General features: G+C 32.2%; 3 protein-coding genes and 1 pseudogene across 5 annotated transcripts; 2 read left to right on the forward strand and 2 right to left on the reverse strand.

The window, feature by feature from the left end:
* LOC109354735 (phenolic glucoside malonyltransferase 1-like) lies at window positions 408-2,235 on the forward strand. 2 transcript variants are annotated; one of them, XM_019597430.1, is made up of 2 exons: window positions 408-1,887; window positions 2,044-2,235. In XM_019597430.1, exon 1 carries the CDS (start codon window positions 483-485, stop codon window positions 1,842-1,844), a length of 1,362 nt encoding a protein of 453 aa, XP_019452975.1. In that variant the 5' UTR covers window positions 408-482; the 3' UTR covers window positions 1,845-1,887; window positions 2,044-2,235. The 2 variants fall into 2 exon arrangements, with proteins under 2 accessions (XP_019452975.1, XP_019452976.1); XM_019597431.1 differs by having other exon boundaries at window positions 408-1,852; window positions 2,042-2,235.
* LOC109353897 lies at window positions 4,958-6,054 on the reverse strand (annotated as a pseudogene).
* LOC109354736 (eukaryotic translation initiation factor 3 subunit M-like) lies at window positions 7,641-12,453 on the forward strand. The gene is made up of 10 exons (XM_019597432.1): window positions 7,641-7,825; window positions 8,308-8,437; window positions 8,914-9,055; window positions 9,141-9,353; window positions 9,493-9,631; window positions 10,767-10,917; window positions 11,023-11,132; window positions 11,210-11,307; window positions 11,508-11,577; window positions 12,158-12,453. Exons 1-10 carry the CDS (start codon window positions 7,733-7,735, stop codon window positions 12,245-12,247), a joined length of 1,236 nt encoding a protein of 411 aa, XP_019452977.1. The 5' UTR covers window positions 7,641-7,732; the 3' UTR covers window positions 12,248-12,453.
* On the reverse strand, window positions 14,635-17,881 carry LOC109354737 (PI-PLC X domain-containing protein At5g67130-like). 2 transcript variants are annotated; one of them, XM_019597435.1, is made up of 10 exons: window positions 17,766-17,881; window positions 17,715-17,735; window positions 17,411-17,533; window positions 16,907-17,044; window positions 16,730-16,828; window positions 15,899-16,202; window positions 15,290-15,513; window positions 14,955-15,041; window positions 14,755-14,862; window positions 14,635-14,673 (listed from the first exon to the last, which is right to left on the reverse strand). In XM_019597435.1, the coding sequence occupies exons 1-9, from the start codon at window positions 17,805-17,807 to the stop codon at window positions 14,830-14,832; spliced, it is 1,071 nt and encodes a 356-aa protein (XP_019452980.1). In that variant the 5' UTR covers window positions 17,808-17,881; the 3' UTR covers window positions 14,635-14,673; window positions 14,755-14,829. The 2 variants fall into 2 exon arrangements, with proteins under 2 accessions (XP_019452980.1, XP_019452979.1); XM_019597434.1 differs by having other exon boundaries at window positions 17,715-17,880.

Here is a 20,999-nt window from a genome sequence, read left to right on the forward strand (position 1 = left end):
TTAATTTTAAGTTGAATTATATTACTTCGGCCGCGAGTTTGGGTCATTGTTCTACAAACCTAAACATGAACCCAAAAATTAAAACTAGATAAAATTCAAACATAAAAATTAAACCTGTGTAAAACTCGAACACAATCACATCAGATTTACCCGTTAATTTCAGATTCGGTTCAGGCATGTACCGAGTTCGGTTTCTACCCTTTTTATTGTAATGATTAACACATGACATATATAGATGGACATTATAACAATCTTATCCCTGCTTTGACAGGTTGGTGATTTTGACATGTGAAAAATTGATAAGTTTGTGGATGAGAATTGTCCCAATAAATATAGAGAAAATTATGACATTGATCATAAAATATTTATAACTTTATGCCCATGTTATGTTATTCGAACCTAGCTTAGAAAAGTGTAGCACGTTACTATTACTACCTACAACCTCAAACACAAGTTCCCATACCCTCTCTTAGTTCTCCATTATGGCACACTCTACATCTCTCAATCTTCACCAACTCCACTCGGTGGCGCCGCCTCATGCAACCACCGCAACCACCTTCCCCCTCACCTTCTTTGACATTCTTTGGCTGAGACTCCCTCCAGTTGAACGTCTTTTCTTCTATGAATTCCCAACAACATCAAAAACCACTTCATTCTATGATATCATTGTTCCAAATCTGAAACACTCTCTTTCACTCACTCTCCAACACTTCATTCCCCTTGTTGGTAACATAACTTGGCCTCTTGAATCATCAAACCCTATCATCAACTATGTCCCTGGTGATGCTGTTTCTTTCACTGTTGCTGAATCCAACTCAGATAATTTCAACCATCTTTGTTCTAATCTATGTGATGTTGTGGATCGTCAACACTTAATACCTCGGTTGAATATTTCTCATGAACAAGCTTCAGTTTTATCTCTTCAAGTTACTCTCTTTCCAAATTCTGGCTTTTGTATTGGAATAACAACACATCATGCAGCAGTTGATGGAAAATCTTCCACCATGTTCTTGAAAACATGGGCATATTTTTGCTCTAAGATTCAAGAACAGTTAACACAGATTCCATCTTCATTACCTGAAAATCAAACACCCTTTTTAGATAGATCAGTGATAAATGACCCTTCAGGAATCACTGAAGCATTTGTGGATAGTTGGTTGAATTATGATGGCCCAAATAATCGAAGCCTCAAAGTTTGGGATACAATTAGTGCAGTGAAGACTGAACAAGTGAAAGGTTTGTTTGAACTAACACCTTCACATATCCAAAAGCTTAAGAAACATGCACTATCTAAGGTGAAAACTAAGGTATCAACTTTTTCTGTAACATGTGCTTATTTGTTATCATGTTTAGCAAAAGTAGAAAAACCAAAGGATGAAAGAGTAGCTTTTATATTCAGTGTGGATTGTAGAACCCGTTTGGATTCTCCAATTTTAGCAACATATTTTGGAAACTGTGTTTTTCCACAACTAGTTGTGGTTGAGACCAATAAGTTAGTAGAAAATGATGGATTCATTATTGCACTAGAAGGTATAATTGATGCTTTGAATAAGTTAGAAGATGGGGTGTTGAATGAAGGAGAAAAATGGATGTCAAAGATACAATCTGCAATAGGGAATAGATTATTTTCTACTGCTGGATCACCAAGGTTTGAGGTTTATGGAATTGATTTTGGATGGGGAAGGCCTAAAAAAGTTGATGTTACTTCTATTGATAAAACTGGAGCTTTTTCTCTTTCAGAAAGTAAGAATAATGATGGTGGAGTTGAGGTTGGTTTGGCTTTGAACAAGGTTGAGATGGAAGCTTTTCTTGCTCTTTTTCATCAACAACTTGAATCTTTTTAATCATTTGAGACTCAGATTTGAAGTATGGTGAGAGAATAAGAATGTAGATCATTTATCCCAAAAGTACGTGTGTTTCAATAAAATTTTGACACCTAATAAAAATTAACCACTATTCAAACTTTTTTATTTGGTGTCACAATTTTATTGGATCGAGACATGATTAGAAATAAAGTTGGGGCAGTTGATCTGCTAGAATGAGAATGTGTGATTTATGTTTCAAGCAATTTATGCTTTATTGAATTTGAATTTCTTACTTTGGTGCCCATCAATTTGTAGTTTTCAGAACTTTTGTTAGTTTCCAATGTTATGTGGGAAACTTGTGAGAGTTTCATTTGTAGGTTGAAATAAGAATTTTGCAAGAGTTAATTAGCTTATTCTGATTTTGTTTAAGATATTGTGTTAGCTTATATGAGCTCAATTCAGAAGAATTTATATAAATTATATAGTTGGAATAGATATATGATTTTTTTTTTTGAAATAATGCAAGTATTAAGCTTCTACACAGAGTAAATCTAGACACAATGTATGCTTTGTAGATATTAATTATTTTAGACAAGAATGAAAATCTATTATTTGGTATAACCAAGACGATCCATAAAACTAATTTTTGTAAGTGTAGTGATTAGTCTTTTTCAAAAAATATAAATATGGTTTATAAAAATCAAATTCTTTTAATATATGTAGGTATCTATGATAGATGAATGTTGTTGGAATTGAAATAATTTATAATAATGTTTTGAAATTATTCTTTAATTATTGAAGAATATTATATTGAGAAAGATGAGTCCTAAACATACTAAAAAGCATATCTTTAAGTCAACCGTATAAGTCACTTTAAGCATCATATCCTTTTTCAGAATAATTTAATATCCATTTTTATAAGTTGTTTAGCCGTATGAATCTAGAATAAGCAATTTAGCAAAAAATATAGACACCAAGTTTGACTAGGAAGAAAGAAAGAAAGTAGACATTGACTACTATTTTTCTCCATTGTCATATATTATATAACAATAATTGAGGTCCAACTCATAGCCACATTCTACACCACAACAAAATCTAGATCACTTCTTTCATTTTTGTTTTTGTTTCCTACATGTATTTTCGTACTGGAGGCAATCCTGTCCGAGTCAGAAAAATCCACAGGTACGTGGGGCTAACTTTCACAACGAGCATTTTTTCATCCACAAGACTCGAACCCGGGTTCTTGCTTAAGGGGAATCAAGCATGTACCACTTGAACCAACGCTAGTCGGTAATCCATTATATAGATTAAGAATATATAAGTAATTATTATTTTAATGTTATAAAAAAATCACATTTAACATCATAAAACTACTCCTCCATTTATTTCTGTATCTAATTTAATCACCATTAAAACGTTACAACCAAATTATTATGGAGGAAGTCAATGGTATATTGAATAATAAATAGGACAAATGAATAATAAATAGGGACAAATGATAGAGTTAATGACGTTCAATACATGTATCTAATTTAATCTTTCAAATTATGAATAATAAATAGGGACAAATGATAGAAGTTAATGATATTCAATACATGTATCAAGAATTTATATGCATGCCTTTATTAACTTAAAAGTTAATGTCAATTAATATATGAAGGACAAGTGATATATTGATAATATAAAAATTAAAGTGATAATAATGTTGGTCAACCCATATGTGTGTAATAATATATTTGAAAGGGCAAAATTATATCTAAGTAGGACATGGATATAAAAGCTCTTTTCTCATTCCACATTCTATAACAACGATTAAGAAACCACAATTCATGCAATTGTAGCATTAATTATTCACATGTTTTATACTCAAATACGGTGTGTATATTTTAAGCTATATTTATTTGAATTCTATAGCATTAATTATCCATTGCTATGCCAAGCTTAAATCGGCATATAATACAAAGGATTTCATATAAAATAGGAAAAGAAAATCAAATAATAAAGATCCATATAAAAACTTAGCATTAGAAACCATTAGCAAATGTACTAAGAAATCATGAGTGGTACTTTTGTTCTCATTATACACTAGAGGGTCACACTAAAAAAGGTGTCACACAGTACAATAGGAACTCATTTATTGGGGTGCACAAAATGACCACTTGTATATATGATTATTGTATACTGAGGATCCTCAACTGTTTGGAAGGTTCAATTGTTATCCGGAGATACCACATATTGAACTAAAAAGTAACAATTATTATTGGCAATTTGGGCAAAGCCCATGACCGGCCCGCACGTTTTTTTGGGCGGGCAGGGTATGAAGATTGTGTCTATCCGCCCTAAAATGTCCGCCCAACATGCCATTTTCGTCCATGGGCGGGCAGGGCGGCCCATGAGCAACAATGAAGACTAAAATAAGAAATTTGATGGGTCAAGTATGACAAAAGTAATTCATGTTCTCACCACTTGAGTGCATGTAGCAATTTTCCTTATTATAATATCTTATCAATTAAATATATGTCCAGTTTATGCAAAACAAGATATTATGTTTTGTGTTTTTAATCCTAGTGTCACACTATGTATCCATGTAATCTCAAGTACTATGTCATTTTTAGCTTTTTTTTTAATTTAGGGCGGCCCGCAAGCCCGCCCTGCCCATGTTTAGAGCGGACAAGACATGATATTTCATGCCCTATTTAAAAACGGGCATGCCCATGCCCGCCCTAATTTTGGTGGGCATTGTGTGGACATGGGCAGGGCGGTTAGGGCTGCCCTAATTGCCAATGCTAGTAAGAATGAACCTTTTTTCACTCCTTCCCTCATATATATTCATTATGAGATTTCATACTTGAATAAACCCAACAAAGATAATGACCATTGATTACTTCCCTTTAAATTTATATCCTATTTATAAAGAAAATTCAAATAATCAATTATGGGAGATATAACCCTAAAGAATATTAATGCACTAAGAAGCCACTAACTTCACAAGAGAGTACCTTACTGAGTGAAATGTAATTCCAACTATACCATCTGATATGTATTTATAAATCAGTAAGTTAAATTGAAATATTTGATTAAGTGACTTTATGATAGAAAAGCATAGCCATTTAATTATTATTGCATCTATGATATCATTTGTTTGTATTTTCTCAAAAACAACATGGTTTACAAGAGAAGCAGAAAGACCAACTTCTTCTATCTTTGTTTGGTGTTGTTTTTACAGTTTCAGGTTTAGTAGATTCCATTGGTTTCTGATTTTGTTCATTTTTTTCTGACTCTACTATTGAAGAACTATTTCTTCCTCCATCAACTAATAATCTGAAAGAAAATAAGGAGAAAGTTATAGTTAATAACATTATACTATACCCTATAAACAAATACAAACAACTTAAATTACTCTGAGGAACAAAAATTGAATCTTAAATATGTGCTATGCCATATAACATTCATATAAGAAGATATGATGGAGCTCACATCGGAAAATGAAACGAATGATCGCTTTCCACAGATCGATAAGAGACGATGTTGTAGTTCTTAGCTTCCTCATTAGGGACCATTGCTTGATTTGCTTCTTTATTGTGATCCTTTAGAGTTTGATATGCCACATTTGTCTTAACTTCTACCAATGACTCTGTTACCTTTTGGTCATTCTGGACGACTAAATTCGCAGTTTCTTCTAATGTATCCGATGATACTGAATGTCTTTCGACTAGTTTGTTGTCTTGAACTACCTCTTCAACAGGTTCTAGTGTCATAGGAGGAGGCATGCTGATTAAATCATTAGTCCAAGGCAATTCCCCTGATTTGTTGAGTGCAAAAACATGATCCTTAGAGAAACTTGCGTTCCCTAAGTGTATACTAAATAGTGATTAATTTATTGAACACTCCATTCCATAGGATTTGGACTAGAAAATATAGTAGAAGGGATTCTATTTGGGTCATAACCAGAATTACTCATCATTTGCATTGGTGGAAATTGTGTTATTGACCCACCATGATAACTCCAAGTTGGTGAGTTATAACCATTGCCATCATTCATAGATTCCAAATTATCTATGTTATTATGATGACGATCATCATCATCGTCATCCAAATCTAGTGAAGAGTCTGATAAATTAGAAGAATTCGAATCTTTTTGGTCAGAGATAGGATAATTGTTATCATTGTCATTATCAGCAAGTATAATAAAACGTACTTTTAATTTCTTACCCCTTCCTATCTTATTCTCATAATTCAAGGAAGCCATTAACTTTAGAACTCTGCAAAAGAAAAAGTACTTTTTAGACAAACAATTTATGCAAAAAAAAAAAAAAAGAGCTTATAGATTATAGTAATCTAGCATAAATTTTGTGATAATAGAGTTGAACAAGTTTTTGTATATGATGATGCTTTAGGCACAAAATGAAAAAAATGAATATTTTAATGTGGGCCATGCACATAAAAGCTACACATGTTACACAATAAGAGATTATTTTTGTTCCATTATTACCATAAACATTTGATCTTCATTGGAAAAATGCTAAACAAATATTATATAGACAAATAACATATTGTGAAAAAGATACAAAACTTACTGAAATATACAGAATTAATTCTTGAAACAAAGTATCTTCAATCTTTAATTCATCCTTCAATCAAAAAATTTGGTGCAAGATGAAGGTCAATGAGAAGAACCCAACAATGAGATTAACATGTGTTGTACCATTAATTAAGAGATGGAAAAATAAAACAATGAAAAAGGGATACGATTGAATTGGAGCAAGGAAAATTAAGGAGAAAAAAAAATGGGTTTTGGGGTATATGGTTTTATCTATGAAAAGATACAGAGAGATGACAATGTCAAAGGAAAGGATCTTGTAATTATAGAACAAAATGTAATACAAATCAAAACTAACTAAACAAAAATTTGGTTGCTTATAGAGATTATATTATTTTGACTAACTTTGCATGGTTTTAATAGCTTATCATGTAATATTTATTTAAGTTCATGAGCCATACCTTTGTCAGTAAATGAGATTGTACATCTTTGTGAATACTCAATTTTATCCAGCCTATATTTACAAAATAAAAAATATATTAATAACTTGAATAGAACACTATCTTGTACCTATGAGAATCAATTTTATCTCAATTGATTGTGGGGTTCTTAACTAACACTTAGAAAACTTTTGGTTACCATTCGTTTTGTTTTATTAAAAAGAATTAGTTTTATCAATCAAATCAATTATTCTCTTCCATACAAATATCAATGAGAGTAGTAACTTATAAGTGGGTGTAAGCATGCTTACATTAATTTAATGGACAAAACTCAATGTACTGTCCATTTTAAAATGGGCTAACGGGGCTTGTAGGTGGCCCACATGGATTGTTAATTATAAAATAAAAAATTCATATAATAAATGAAATTAAATTAAATAAAGTAGTTGAAGATAAAAAATTAACATAATTTTTGATATTTTATATGAAGTTTAATTAACTATATTAGATTACAATTTTTTAGGGATTAAAAATCACATTACATCAAAACTCATTTAAAATTTTCTTACTTTTTCGTTAAATTATGTTTATGAGCCGTCCACATGCCCAACCAAAATGCCTGCAAACTTGGCAGACAAATGAGCAAAATTTGTATATCCTTCATGCGAAAAATACAAACACACCCATAGACAATACCTATATTATAGAATATTATTAATTATATATAAAATTACTTATTAGAATTACTAACCCAACTAGTTATCATTTAAATTATTTAAACTTAATACAAGATCATCTCTTCTGAATTACCGACATATTTGGATTTCATAAGATTGATTTTAATTTTGTAACCATCCTCCTATCTTATTAACACTCTCGGGAGCAAGTAGGGTTTTTGTCTTCTCTCATTGGTTTTCCTCAATCTCTCTGTTTCACACCGCCACCCCATGACGACGGTGGTCCCAACCTCCGATGAAGACCCCGCCCTCTCCGTCTTCCGATTCGTCTCCGATCTCTCTTGGTCCGATGCTGGTCCCGACGTAACTCCCTCTTCCTCCTTCTCTTTTCATCAATTTCATCTTTCTCTAAAACATTATTTTCTTATTCTTTATCTGATTAATTCAACTGCTTTCGGAATTCATTATTCAATCTGAGTATTTGGAATTGCTTATTTCGATGGAATAGAACACTAATGATCCATCATTGGAGCTTTAAGGGATGTGAATAGTTAAAGGAACTCAAGCAACTTAATGATTAGTTTCCTCTATTTATTGTAACATGCATTTTGTTTTTGGTATATGTAACCACATTGTTCATTACCGATGTTACTAGTTCAAATCTCGGAAACAGTCTCTCAGCTTCCTGGGTAAGGCATGTCGATGTACAGTCGCAATACCCGACTAGTAGGAGCATCGTACACTGACGACACATTTTTATATGTGAACACATTGTTATGTATTTGCTCTAGTTTGGTGTATGCATTGTTCATGGATCTACCAATACTACTATCGTGGTTTGACAGGTTGCCGAGCCACAAGTTACTAGGCTGTGCTTGGAAGCTGAAGAACTCATTGCTTTGGGAAAGTGGTCGGAGCTAGCCAAATTGATAGTTCCTTCCGCTGAAGTCATTTTCTCAAAGGTCTCTGAAAAAGGTACAATGCTCTTTTTGCTTGATATATGTGTGTGTGTGTACTCCTCAAAATGTAAGGAATACTTGCCCATGGTAAATTGGTATAGTGCTCATCTTGCATCTCAGGCTTGGGTCATTTCTGGTTCTGTTGATGAAAAATGTTAATCCTTTATTGTGCATATTTTCGGTACAACCATCTGATTTTAGTTACCATTCCTTTCCATTTGTGTTTCTTTATGGCATTGTTGATGAGTGATATTTTCTTTTTTCTTGATCATTCCCAGGTCATAGTTATTTATTTTTGCATTGCATTTCTCATTCCTTTAGAGTGCAATTTGATGTTAGCAAAAAGAATTGCTCAGGGTGGTATGATGTGCCATTAGTGTTCCTGTCTGAATTTGAGTTAACCAAGTCTATTAAACTGTGCAAAAGGGGGTCTTATTATTCCGCAGGACAATCATAAGGTTTGACTGTGTTAACTGTTATCTCTCGTAACAGATGTAGAATCCATCTTCACTATTATCTGCAATCTTGTAACGAAGACTGAGAATCCAGAGGAAGTGAAGGAGATTGTAAAAGTGATTATACCAGACAAACCAATTCCACCACAAATTGAAAAGCCTGCAGTGCGCTTGAAGATGTGATATTCCATCCCACTTGATTTAGGAAATTTGATAATGCATGTTATTATTGTTTTTTCTTCATAATTTCTTTTTTCTTTGCAGTTGGATCAATCTGTACAATCTTTTGGAGGCTCCAGACTCCCGATTTTATGTCTACAATAAGGCATTGGAATTAGCAGTTGTTGGGAAAGTCACAGAATACATTATACCTTCATTCAAAAAGATTGATACCTTCTTGAAAGACTGGAAAATTGGGATACCTGATCAGCGAGAGCTCTTTCTCACTATCTCTAATATCTTGAAAGACAATAAAAGGTATAGCAGAAAAGTTCTGTGCTTTTAACCTAAATTTATTAGTACCACTCCCTTGTGGGACTGCAATCTTCTATCTATCTAGTATCAACCACATTTTTTATTAAAAAATAGTAATTAGCGTTGCACCTCTTTATCCCAGCACGGCAAAGGATTCTTTGAAGTTTCTGACCAATTATTTGGCGACTTTTAACGGAGAGGATGCCAATGTTTTGGAGAAAGCCAAGGAGGGGGCTGTGCGTGCAATTGTGGAATTTGTGAAGGCACTTGACACATTTCAGGTAGCTTTTCTAATTTTCAACTTGAATGATCATGCATGCTTACTGTTTTGGCTTCTTCAATTTTCTTCAGTAGTCCCTGTTAAAAGTTTGGTTAGTCGATCGCATGCTCGATCGCGGAGGGGCGGTTCACTCCGGCCCTTCCATGTGATAGGACGTCAGAATGTGGAGCAGGTAGCCGCCACACTTAATCACAGCCCATTCGCTGCACAATCGTGGCAGTTTGCAGGAATTGCAGCTGGGATGAGTTTCATGAAAATGAAACCACACTGATTTTCAAGGCTGAAAAGCCGATTTTACCCCCACTAGAAACTCTTGGCAACCCTAATTTTTAATGTTTTGGGTAATTTCACTCCCTTCTTTTTATGTGATTTGGGCCAAGACCAACAAAAGCTTCTGAAGCCCTCCCCACCTTCTAAAGCTTCTGAAGCCAGAAGAAAGATGAAAGTCAGAACAAAGCTTACTCTGTCGAAGCTTTTGAAGCCAAGAAGCAACAGAGTCACAGAACCTCAAGTCCTGCAGTGATTCCCAGTAATTTCTGGCGACCCAGCTTACTCTGCTTCTTTCCCTCACTTTTGCACAGCCACTCGTCTCATTTTCTCCACCTTGGTTCTATTTAAGGATTAAACTTAGATAGTGTTGGAGATAATGATTCCATATTAGGAACAATTTTTATTTAGCTTGAATGCTTAGATTAGTTGATTTGGGCCAAGCCCAACAAAATCTTCTGAAGCCTCCACACAGAACCCAAAATCTTGGTAAGTTATGAAACATAGTATTTTCCTGTCTAATGAAACATAGTATTTTCATGTCTCATCCACGTTTACAAAATATGATGCCTTTTGGATGGTTTCGGTCCTCAAATGATTAGCAGCATCAAAATATTCCTGGAATGGTGAATTCTTGACATTGCATAGTATGGCATCAATTTGATCCCAGGAAAGAGTATTTTTTGTATTATTTAATGTAAAAAATGTACCTTTTGAGGATCCAACAGATGTAATAATTTTTAATGACCAACCCTCTTTATTTTACAGTTGGATATTTATTCTATGATGTTTTTTTTATGTTCTGTGTGGCCTACATTGCTTTAACTTCTGGAAGAGCATTTGTAAAGTTGTAGTGGGTTATATTGCAGTGTGATTTACTAGACATGCCTGCTGTTCGACAACTGGAGAAGGATGCCGAATATTCTTTGTTATACCAACTTCTCAAGATTTTTCTTACTCAGAGGCTGGATGCATACTTAAACTATCATTCTGAAAATTCCACATTGTTGGAAAGCTATGGTAAGACGTTGTTCATGGATAAGTAATTATCTACATTTTCATATTCAGAGCTATCTTCAACTTTGTATGATTACAAAAAGAAAAACTTAACCAAATGTTTTTTAGGCCTTGTGCATGAAGAATGTGTTGCCAAAATGAGGTTGATGTCTCTGGTGGATCTCAGCTCTGTTGGATCTGGCCAAATTCCATATAAACTTATTAAGGACACACTACAGGTAAATTTACATTTTCCCTCTCTTGTATGTATATGCATTCTTTCTAGCTAATTGAAAGGTTGCAAGTTCCTATCCAGATCAATGATGATGAGGTTGAACTATGGGTGGTTAAAGCAATAACTGCCAAGTTGATCGTCTGTAAGATGGACCAGATGAATGAAGTTGTAATTGTTAGGTATGTTTGTCGAGGACCAACTATGGCTTTATATTTATAATGTTAACAGTGTTATCTGCCTCCATCTTATTCCCTTTGATTGAACACATGGATGAACCAATAGGCTATACCTATATTTTTTTAATCAGTTCGATATATTTCCACATGTCCAATAATATGGAGTTCTCAGACATGATTTAACACAAGTGTTATACGTGCAGTCATCATACTGATCGCGTGTTCAGTCAGCACCAATGGCAAACACTGAGAACGAAGCTAGCGACATGGAGGGTAAAGAAGTTCTCATCTATGTCTCAGAATTATATGTCCATGCACTATTTGATTATATGAATGTTGATACTATCCCTATTTTGATATGGCTATTTAAAAAATAAATTTTATGGTCTATATGCCACATGATGGGTCTGATAATTGTATCAGTGAATTCAATTTTACAGAAAAGAACACCTACAGAGGCTAAAATTTATAAATCAGATGTCAACTATTAATCAACTTGAATTTTAATATAATAATGACCACTATTTGATTCTAAGATGTCAAAAGTATGTAAAGTTAATAATATCGTGTGCTGAAGAGATTCTCTTACATTTTTTTCCTCTTCCTTTTTATAAATTTATTCTCAAATATGATTTTAGTTACTACATTGAATTCAAATTTAACTATTTATTTTACAATAAATCAATTTATTTATTTATTTGGAGAATGTGTTCTGCTCCTCTAAGATGTCAAAGGTGGGAGTGCACAATGCACTTCATAGCATTCTAATTATGAAAAGTCAGATTTATGTCACTGTTTATAATACCAATTAAGGTTTTTTTTGTATGTTTGATTACTTGTTTACTTTATACAGGGAAATATTGGTAATGTTATCAGTACTATTCAGGCCAACAAAATAACTGAAGATGGGTCCCAAGCAGCCCAAGGTTTGGTAGTTCGCTGAGGACATTTTTTGAATCAAAGTTGGAATTTCTCAATCTTAAATCTTACCAAGAGAATTTTGTAATCTGTTCTGTTACAGTTCTTCTATTTATTTTAATCCTAAGGTGACTATTGTATTTTGCCAACCTTGACATAGAAGTCTTTTTTATTGAAGTTTTTCTATCGTTAATATGGTGTTTTGATAAGATTCTTAAGGCTGTTTGGATCGTTTGCAGTGTTTATTTTTTAATCAAAATTATTAGTTTATTATGCTTTAAACATTTTCAAAGGGGTTATTCCAACTTGATCGCTGGGTTTGAGTTCGAAGTTGATAACATTACCAATATTTTATGAGTTCAACTTGATTAATGAATCAAATGAGTTCTAAGTTGTACATAGTAGTGATTATCTCCTTTGAGATATTTTATGTACAACTTGTTTGGTTTATTGACAACCCTATAGCCGATCTTGCAAGTTGCAAGCAATAAAGTGATTGGTCAGAAAAAATATATTTAAGTTAAAATTTAATTATTAAATATTTGTTTGACCAATTATAAGCTCATGGTATATAGAGTGGCACAAAGTATGAAACAGTATATGTGCTTCCGATTATAGCATAGGTGGATACGAGCCTAACCTTGCTTGGCTTGGCTCAACTCGAATTCGATAGAAACTAACGCTTTAAATTTGAGTTTGACTTAATTAAAATTCATGACCTTACTGTTGGCTCGAATTGGTTCCTATAGAAAAATTATTCATTTAAAAATTTACTATACAAAATTTGTCATGTATGCATATCTCAAATGATAAAAGTTTTAAATTAGATATTGATTTCAATATATCCATCATTAATAGCTATGTATTTTATTAAATAAGATGAATCTAATAAGTTGAATTGTATTTAGTTCAAATTTGACTCATGTATTTAAAAATAATAATTTCAAATTAAGTTCAACTCATATGACTCATTAATCAAGTTTATTTACCTAAATAATGAGTTTTGAATGAATGTCAATTTGATTTCATTCATTGACTCTCATAACACTTGAAGGTACGAATGATAATGAAAACCAAACATGTGGGTACCCATCTGAATTCAACCAGAATTTAATGGTTAAACCTGCTGTCATCAAGTTCTGGTTTTACCCGTTGTTAATTTTCGGGTTTGGGTTCAAGTTTGCTGCATATAATACCCTATCCCAACCCACCCCAAACCCATCCCGATCAATAACTGTCTTCTAACATAACTGTAGATGCAAATATTTGTCTTCTCCATTGTCAATATTAGCAACATAAGAGTTGTTATTACCATAATATCGATTTGTACTTTTAGCGATTTTAGCGACACATGAGATTTGGTGGCTTTTAAGACTAAACCAATTACTTAGGGATTTCACTTAGAAATCATAGGTTTGAGTAAACCAATTACTTACGGAAGATAAAATAGAGAATAGGGAGCCTTTAAGGATAGTATCATCAGTGTAACAACCATATTAAACTCTTTTTTCGATTACCGTCAGATTCGGGTTACCTGAACACAACATGTTTGGGAATGATATTGTTAATTTTAACTTTGTCGAGTTCAGGTTTTGAATTTTTGGTTGAGTAAGCATAAACTCGACCCCAATCCGCTCTATCTATTCCTACTTGAAGGTGTCATATCCACTGTCATTGTAATCTTAATAATAGCTTCCTTTATTTTGAAACTGAAAAGAAAAATGAATGGTGAAGTTGTAAACTTAACCCATATTACCTTCAAACTCCATTAGTGAGGTTTCTTCCATGTCAACCAATACCAACAACTCATCACTATCGTTAGATCTCTACCTTCAATTTTCGCTCATTGTGATCAAATTCGCCACCAACAACTTGGACAAGGTTTCCATCATTGGGGTCGGGGGATTCGACCGCATGTACAAGGTCTACATTGATGATGGATCGATCTTGGTCTCGAGTGACTTAAACCAAGTTCATGAGCAGAGATCCACGTACTATCCTGTTTATGAATTCATGGCACCTTCTGAAACCATTTCTACACCACTCATAAGAGCATTCAAAGCCATGAACGACTTTCCTTAAATGAGTTTACTACTTATTTTATATTTGTTTAAACTTCCGAACATTCACTCCATCCAGTGGTGAACCTCTATCATTTGTCGCAAGAACATGCTTAAGAATGTATTTCGAAATAGGAACAAGTTGCATAATAACGCGTCCCACAATGGTGAACAATATTAAGAACAATCATTAAAAAAAGTTAAGAACACCATTGTGGGTTCTCTTAACCCTTTGTTATGGAAGCAACATTTACAGATTTGTAATGACATGCAAATAGTGGTTTCAACAATTTTTGTATAGCCACATAATGAAACATAAACTTCCAATAAGAAGTATTTCCTATCCCACTGAATCTTTGTAAATCAATAGTTCTGAATCTTTATGTCTTACCAAGTTTTTATTTGCTAAGCAAAATGTATTATAAGCATAAGGGGTGCTAACGCAAATACAAAAAAAATCATTTAGTATCTGACATAATCTGTTAAGGAACAATGTACTATCTCAAACATTTCCGAAAACTTGTTGCATTTCTTGTTGCTCTCCTTTCTATGGTGAGCAAGTTTGTGAAGTAGATCTAACCTGACAATGGAAGCATAAAATTTAGTTATTAGTAATTTATATCAGCTTCACTTATTTAATCTTGAAAGAAAGAGTGAAGTTAATAAATTTACCACACATGCATGAACATCATTACAACCACATAAGAGCTTCCCATTGAGTGTGTCCACAGCTTGAAATGATCCTCCCCCTTCACTCCTCTTCACAATCATTCCAAAAGTATAAGAATATTAGCATCACACATAGTTACATGGTACACTGTACCGATTCCAGTACGTGGTACCTGATTCTATACGGTTCGTCAGTTTTTACATTATTATTAGAAGACTTCTTTTTTGACGAATCCAATATATGGTACGTGATTGCAATCACGACCGCAATAGGTCCAAACTTTATGTTTTAGTCTTTGGTATTCAGCAACAAAAAGTACTAGGAAAAGTAGTACTACCTTGTAATAATCAAGGGCAACAAAATTTGCCCACCGGTTACCAGCAGCACCATGACATGTTTGTAGCATGTCAATGGGACCACCAGAATTATCTGCACATGTGATTGCCTTAAGCGGAACAGATCGAAAATAGTTAACCAACACTAAGGTTTTGCTTTTGTCATCAAGGTGAGATGATTCTGCCCTGTTTGGACAGCTTCCTACTTTCCTTCCACCATCCCCATCTGCAGAATATAAGATCACCGGAATGAAAATCGATGAAAGATTCAAGAATAATGCTTGTGTTAATAATAAAAGAGCGGCTAGTTAACGCGTTCCACTTTTTTTTAACATGGTTCTATGGTCGGTTCGTGACCCCCAGTTACTCAAATTGCAGACACATCACATAATGTGACTGCCACAATCGCATCAGATCGCATTCAATTGAATTGGCCGCATCGAATTCAAAAAATGTTTTCAATTACAAAATGATCCACAGCACAACGGCCTCAATCTGCATCGCAAAAGCCACAATGATCACAGTCACACTAACCATAACCGTGAATGCAATTGCGATGGCAACCGCACTTCAAAACACTCTGTGACCCCTAACCGATGATGTTTTCTTACACTGATTTTCAACCATGTAATTCCATTGGTAAGCAATGCCTTCACTTTGTTCCTTAGACCTGACTGAAGTGAACACTAGTAATCTATGGTTCTTAGCAACCATATCACTCACTAAAGGCCAATTTCCACCATTTTTTGGCATGCTTGTCACAGGAAACCAGAATTTCATTAGACCAGCATCAGTGAAGACCCTTGTTAATCCTTTTGGAGTTTTAACATAATCTTCCAATATGAGTGTAACAATTTCTGTTGGATTGGCTGATAGAAAAACTTCAATTTCCTTCAATGTATCTATAGCTGGTTCCTGCTTGTTAATTACATGTTAGGGTCTTTATGTACATGTGCTTATTTAACTTTGCAAACTCTTGCTACATAACAAGGAAAATATAAACATAGATCTGTTGTCTCATATTTGTCTCATACATTGTCCCGTGTCAATGATAATGAAACATAAAATTTAAGAGTGATTACCCATTTTAGTCCTCATGTTTTTCGACCTTAGCATTTTGGTCCTTCAAAAATTGAAAAAACCAAAATGGTCCTAAAAAATTTTAAATGAGTCAAATTAGTTTCTGCCAAGTGTTTTAAAATAGGCTAAAAAGGACTAATTTAATCCACATTTGAAATTTTTTGGCATCATTTGGATTTTTCAATTTTTGAGTAACCAAACTAGTAAGGTCGAAAAATATGAGGATTAAAATGGATATTTACTCAAATTTAATTGACATGATATATTTTCATTACCATGGGACAGCGTATGAGACAAGATCTGAGACAACAGATGTTCGGAAACATAGGCAAAAAGAAATAACAAGTTGAATAGTTACATACAAATGCTGTATAGTCATGACACTGGCCTTGAAATGAGTGACATAACCACACATCTCCATCAAAATCATATGTATCTAGCATTAATCCTCGAACTCCATTCTAGAAATGAACCATTAGTGACCTTAGTAAGAAACAAAATAAGCATATTGAAACTTAATAGCATTGAATGTGACATACATTTAGTTGCTGAGTGACACTGTCTTCTTGGTTAGTGATGGTTAATCTTGGCACTCCTGTGTGAGATGACTCTCCATCAATGGCAAAAGCGTTGTGTGTTGTCAAAAATGCATATTTGTTGAAAGGTAAAGAGTTATTCTATCATCAAAAGACGAAAAAACGACCGAGTTACAGAGTACTACCATAATATCGTACACAGTTAATTTTCACATTAACTTTCATTATTAGTGTTGTTTTTGCTTCATTTTCATTGGCATGAGACAACGTATACGACGAGATATGAGACAACAGATCTCTATTCTTATATCACAGCTCCGAAAGTTACACATTTGCTGGCCTACCCTACCGACCGACCCAGAACCACCCAAGTGATCCAACCACACTAAATTCTTTGTGCAATGTGAAAAATGTTTGTGATATAGAAATTGTGTAATCTATGTGTTTGTTTAGTTATTCAGTTTCTTGTGGAATCATGCAAAGATTAAAGAGAAATAAGTATCTTACTATGAGCTTGAATTGATTTGTGATGGATGATCTCACACACCTAGAGCCTGAAAACCCATCTGAGCATGAAAAACAATATAGCCCACTTCCACAATCATCATCAGAGGAGCACTTATCAAGAACCTAATCAAAAAAAGTAACACAAAAGATAAAAACAAAGACATGATCAGACGAGTGTTGATCTAGTGGTGTAAGACATCGCTAGATTCTCAGGATAACCAAAAGGGTCAAATGTTCAAATCCTGTACATGCCCGAAACCGAAAGTGATTAGTTCCTTACCTAAAAGAGTTACGGGATACTAACCTTGCAGCCTCCATTAGAGCATGCAGCATCAACAACAACAACACTATAGCAAAATGAAAGAAAAACCAAAAGCAAAAAGAGAAGATAACCCATTTGTAGAATGATTTATGTATAGCAAAACATAAAGTAGAGATAATCACATAAGGTTGTTATGTCTTGTTGAACAAAAGAAAGAAACTTGTGGATTATAAATGTTGCATTAATTATTCAAAAAAGTAAGCATTCAAAAGAATAGTATTATTTTTTGTTGAGTGTGAAAGTAGTTCAATTTTTCAAACTTCATTGCCTTATCATCTAACCTCAATAAATAGGACTGCATGTGCTGTTTTGCATTAGTGTGGATATATAAGTCAATATCATTCGCCGTTTATTTGTATTACTTTTTTTGAACAGTATTAATAAAAAAATATGAATGATAGATAATACAGTAATAATGTATAAAATTCATATAATGTAGTGTATATATTATTTTCTCTTCAAATTTTATATAGGGTACAAAAATACTAGATTCTGGTGCATATATATTACATCTAGGATAAAATTTATTTAGGTGTTGCGGTTCGGTTCGGTTCATCCATCATAATCAATGCCTAATACGAACTTTTTTGACAGAGGAACGAGTAAATTAAAAAACATACTCTAAGTCTTAATCATATTCTAAAATATTCTTTATATAATTAAGAATATTCTTACACAATGAGTACAAAACTAACATCTTTTAAAATGTATAATTGTTTATTCCAATAAGCATTACTTACCTGAATCAAATATTCAACCATTTAACATTCATCAAAATCTAAAAGGTGTTATAGTACCAACACCTTTAGGTTTGGAAGATGGTATTTTAAGTTGAAGAATGTATGCTTAATTGGAAGAGTTTTCCCTTCAACTAATTGTTGACGGAGAAATAACCCGATAAATGAACTGAACAATTCATTTAATTTCTTTTAAAAACCTAACATTTTGCTAAAAAATATAAATATATGACTTCAGTATAATTATAAATAATTATTAATTATATAATTTTGTATTTATATATAATATAATATTTATAGGCTAAGTGTGTCTCCTTTTTTGTTGCATTGGCTGTTTCTATTTCAGTTCTTTTATATATGTAAGGGAAACCAAATACTTGTTTAAACAACACCATATCACATTGCTTGATTCATTTTACATTTCCCCTTTTAGTTAATCACCATTTATCTTTTTAAATTGTTGATGAACATTATTAAATTATTAGTAAACCCCAAACACCTAAAACATCTTTTGGTGCAGAATCAAGAACCCAACATCAATAATAGTCTAGATAATGTAGAGAGAAGGTAGTGGTCGACATCTAGATTGTTACAAAAGATAAATTAATGAAAACATGCAATGTCAATTAAAAATTAAATATTAATTATATTTTTTGTTTTTATTTCAATATCATTGACGCGGGACATAAATAAATATACAGTTTGAGACAAAAGATTATTTGCTGTTTAATTATGATAGAACAACAATGATCAATATGGTGTTAACTTTAAACTCATACAACTTTACAAGTTTAGGTAGTGGAATTGGAGAAAAATCATTTTCAAGAGGCAATTAATCACTTTTTTCACTTACATATAAAGGATAAAAATGTCATCTCATTATATCTTAAGGATAAAAATATCAAATTATATTACTTTTTTTTTATTTTGCGTGTACTTATCTCTTCATTAATAAATATGGTCCTAAATTGTATGAAAACACATGGTTGAATGAATTCGGGCAAACTCAGATTAACTAGAATGAATTCTTGATTTCACTAGTAAGTCTTTAAGTTCATTTACTAACTCAAATTACATTCTCCAAATACCCAAAAAAAAATATTATTTCACATTAAAACACTTAAAATGATGATATTTCATGATTAATCATAAATAAAGGATCATTTTTGCACTATATATTGTTGTTATTTAATGTATTAGTCTACCAATCTACCATATGTTATGCTAATGTTATTGATTTCTTATTTGCTATATATATATATATATATAAATATAAAAGCATGCAATATTAATATAAAACTTTTATCAATCATTCATTTGTATTACTTTCTTTAAAAAAGTCAATGACGATTAAAAATAAATGATAAATAATTAACTAATAGTATATAAAACTCTTATACCATCATTATATACATTTTTTCTACATATTTATAAGTCTACTATATATCATATGTTAATGTAAATAGTGAATGAATATATTTAAGAAAAAAGTAGTGTAAAAGTTTTTTATATTATCATTACTAGCGTGTTGACCGACACTGCCGTGTCTGTCAACCCGCTTTCCTATTGTTTGTAATGTGTATTTTACATATAAAAGTGATTTTTTATCTAATTAATTAAAATCTATTGCATTGGTCACAATGTATATCCATTAAATTAAAAAATAGGAATGCATGAAATATATTGCATTGGTCAGAATGTATGTCATTGAGTAAAGAGTATGTGAATATTTGACATTTAAAACATTCAGACTACACGTTACAAACAATATGAAAGCGGGTTGACAGACACAGTAGTANATATGCATCATTTCTTAAAGATTGAACAATTACCTCAAACGAATATATATTCAACTGCAAATTACAATATATAATACAACTTAATATGTAGAATACACATTACAAACAATAGGAAAGTGGGTTGACAGACACGGTAGTGCCTCTCAACACGCTAGTAAAGATAAAATTAGAAGTTATAAAATGAAATTAGAAATTAAAAAATATGAAATAAATGTTTATTGGTATAAGTATATATAAAGATGAAATTAGAAGTTATAAAATAAAATTAGAAAGTTATAAAATAAGAAATAAATGTTTATTAATATAAGAATATATAAAGATGAAATTAGAAGTTATAAAATAAAATCAGAAAGTTATAAAATATGAAATAAGTGTTTATTAATATAAGAATATATAAAGATGAAATTAGAAGTTATAAAATAAAATTAGAAAGTTATAAAATAAGAAATAAATGTTTATTAATATAAGAATATATAAAGATGAAATTAGAAGTTATAAAATAAAATTAGAAGTTATAAAATATGAAATAGGAAAACTCAAAATAACTTCATGAAAGTTAGGTTAGGTTTTTCCTTTATTAAGTAGTATAGATATGCAACTTATAGTTAATATATTTGAGGTGATTATATAGAATTATATGATTTTTTAAAATTAAATTTTTGAAGGGCAAAATAGGAATATATATAAATTATGTCATGGTGGTAGTTACACCATGTTTTTGCTTTATATAT

Source organism: Lupinus angustifolius, chromosome LG08 (genome assembly GCF_001865875.1).
Source record: "Lupinus angustifolius cultivar Tanjil chromosome LG08, LupAngTanjil_v1.0, whole genome shotgun sequence".
Classification (NCBI taxonomy): Eukaryota; Viridiplantae; Streptophyta; class Magnoliopsida; order Fabales; family Fabaceae; genus Lupinus; species Lupinus angustifolius.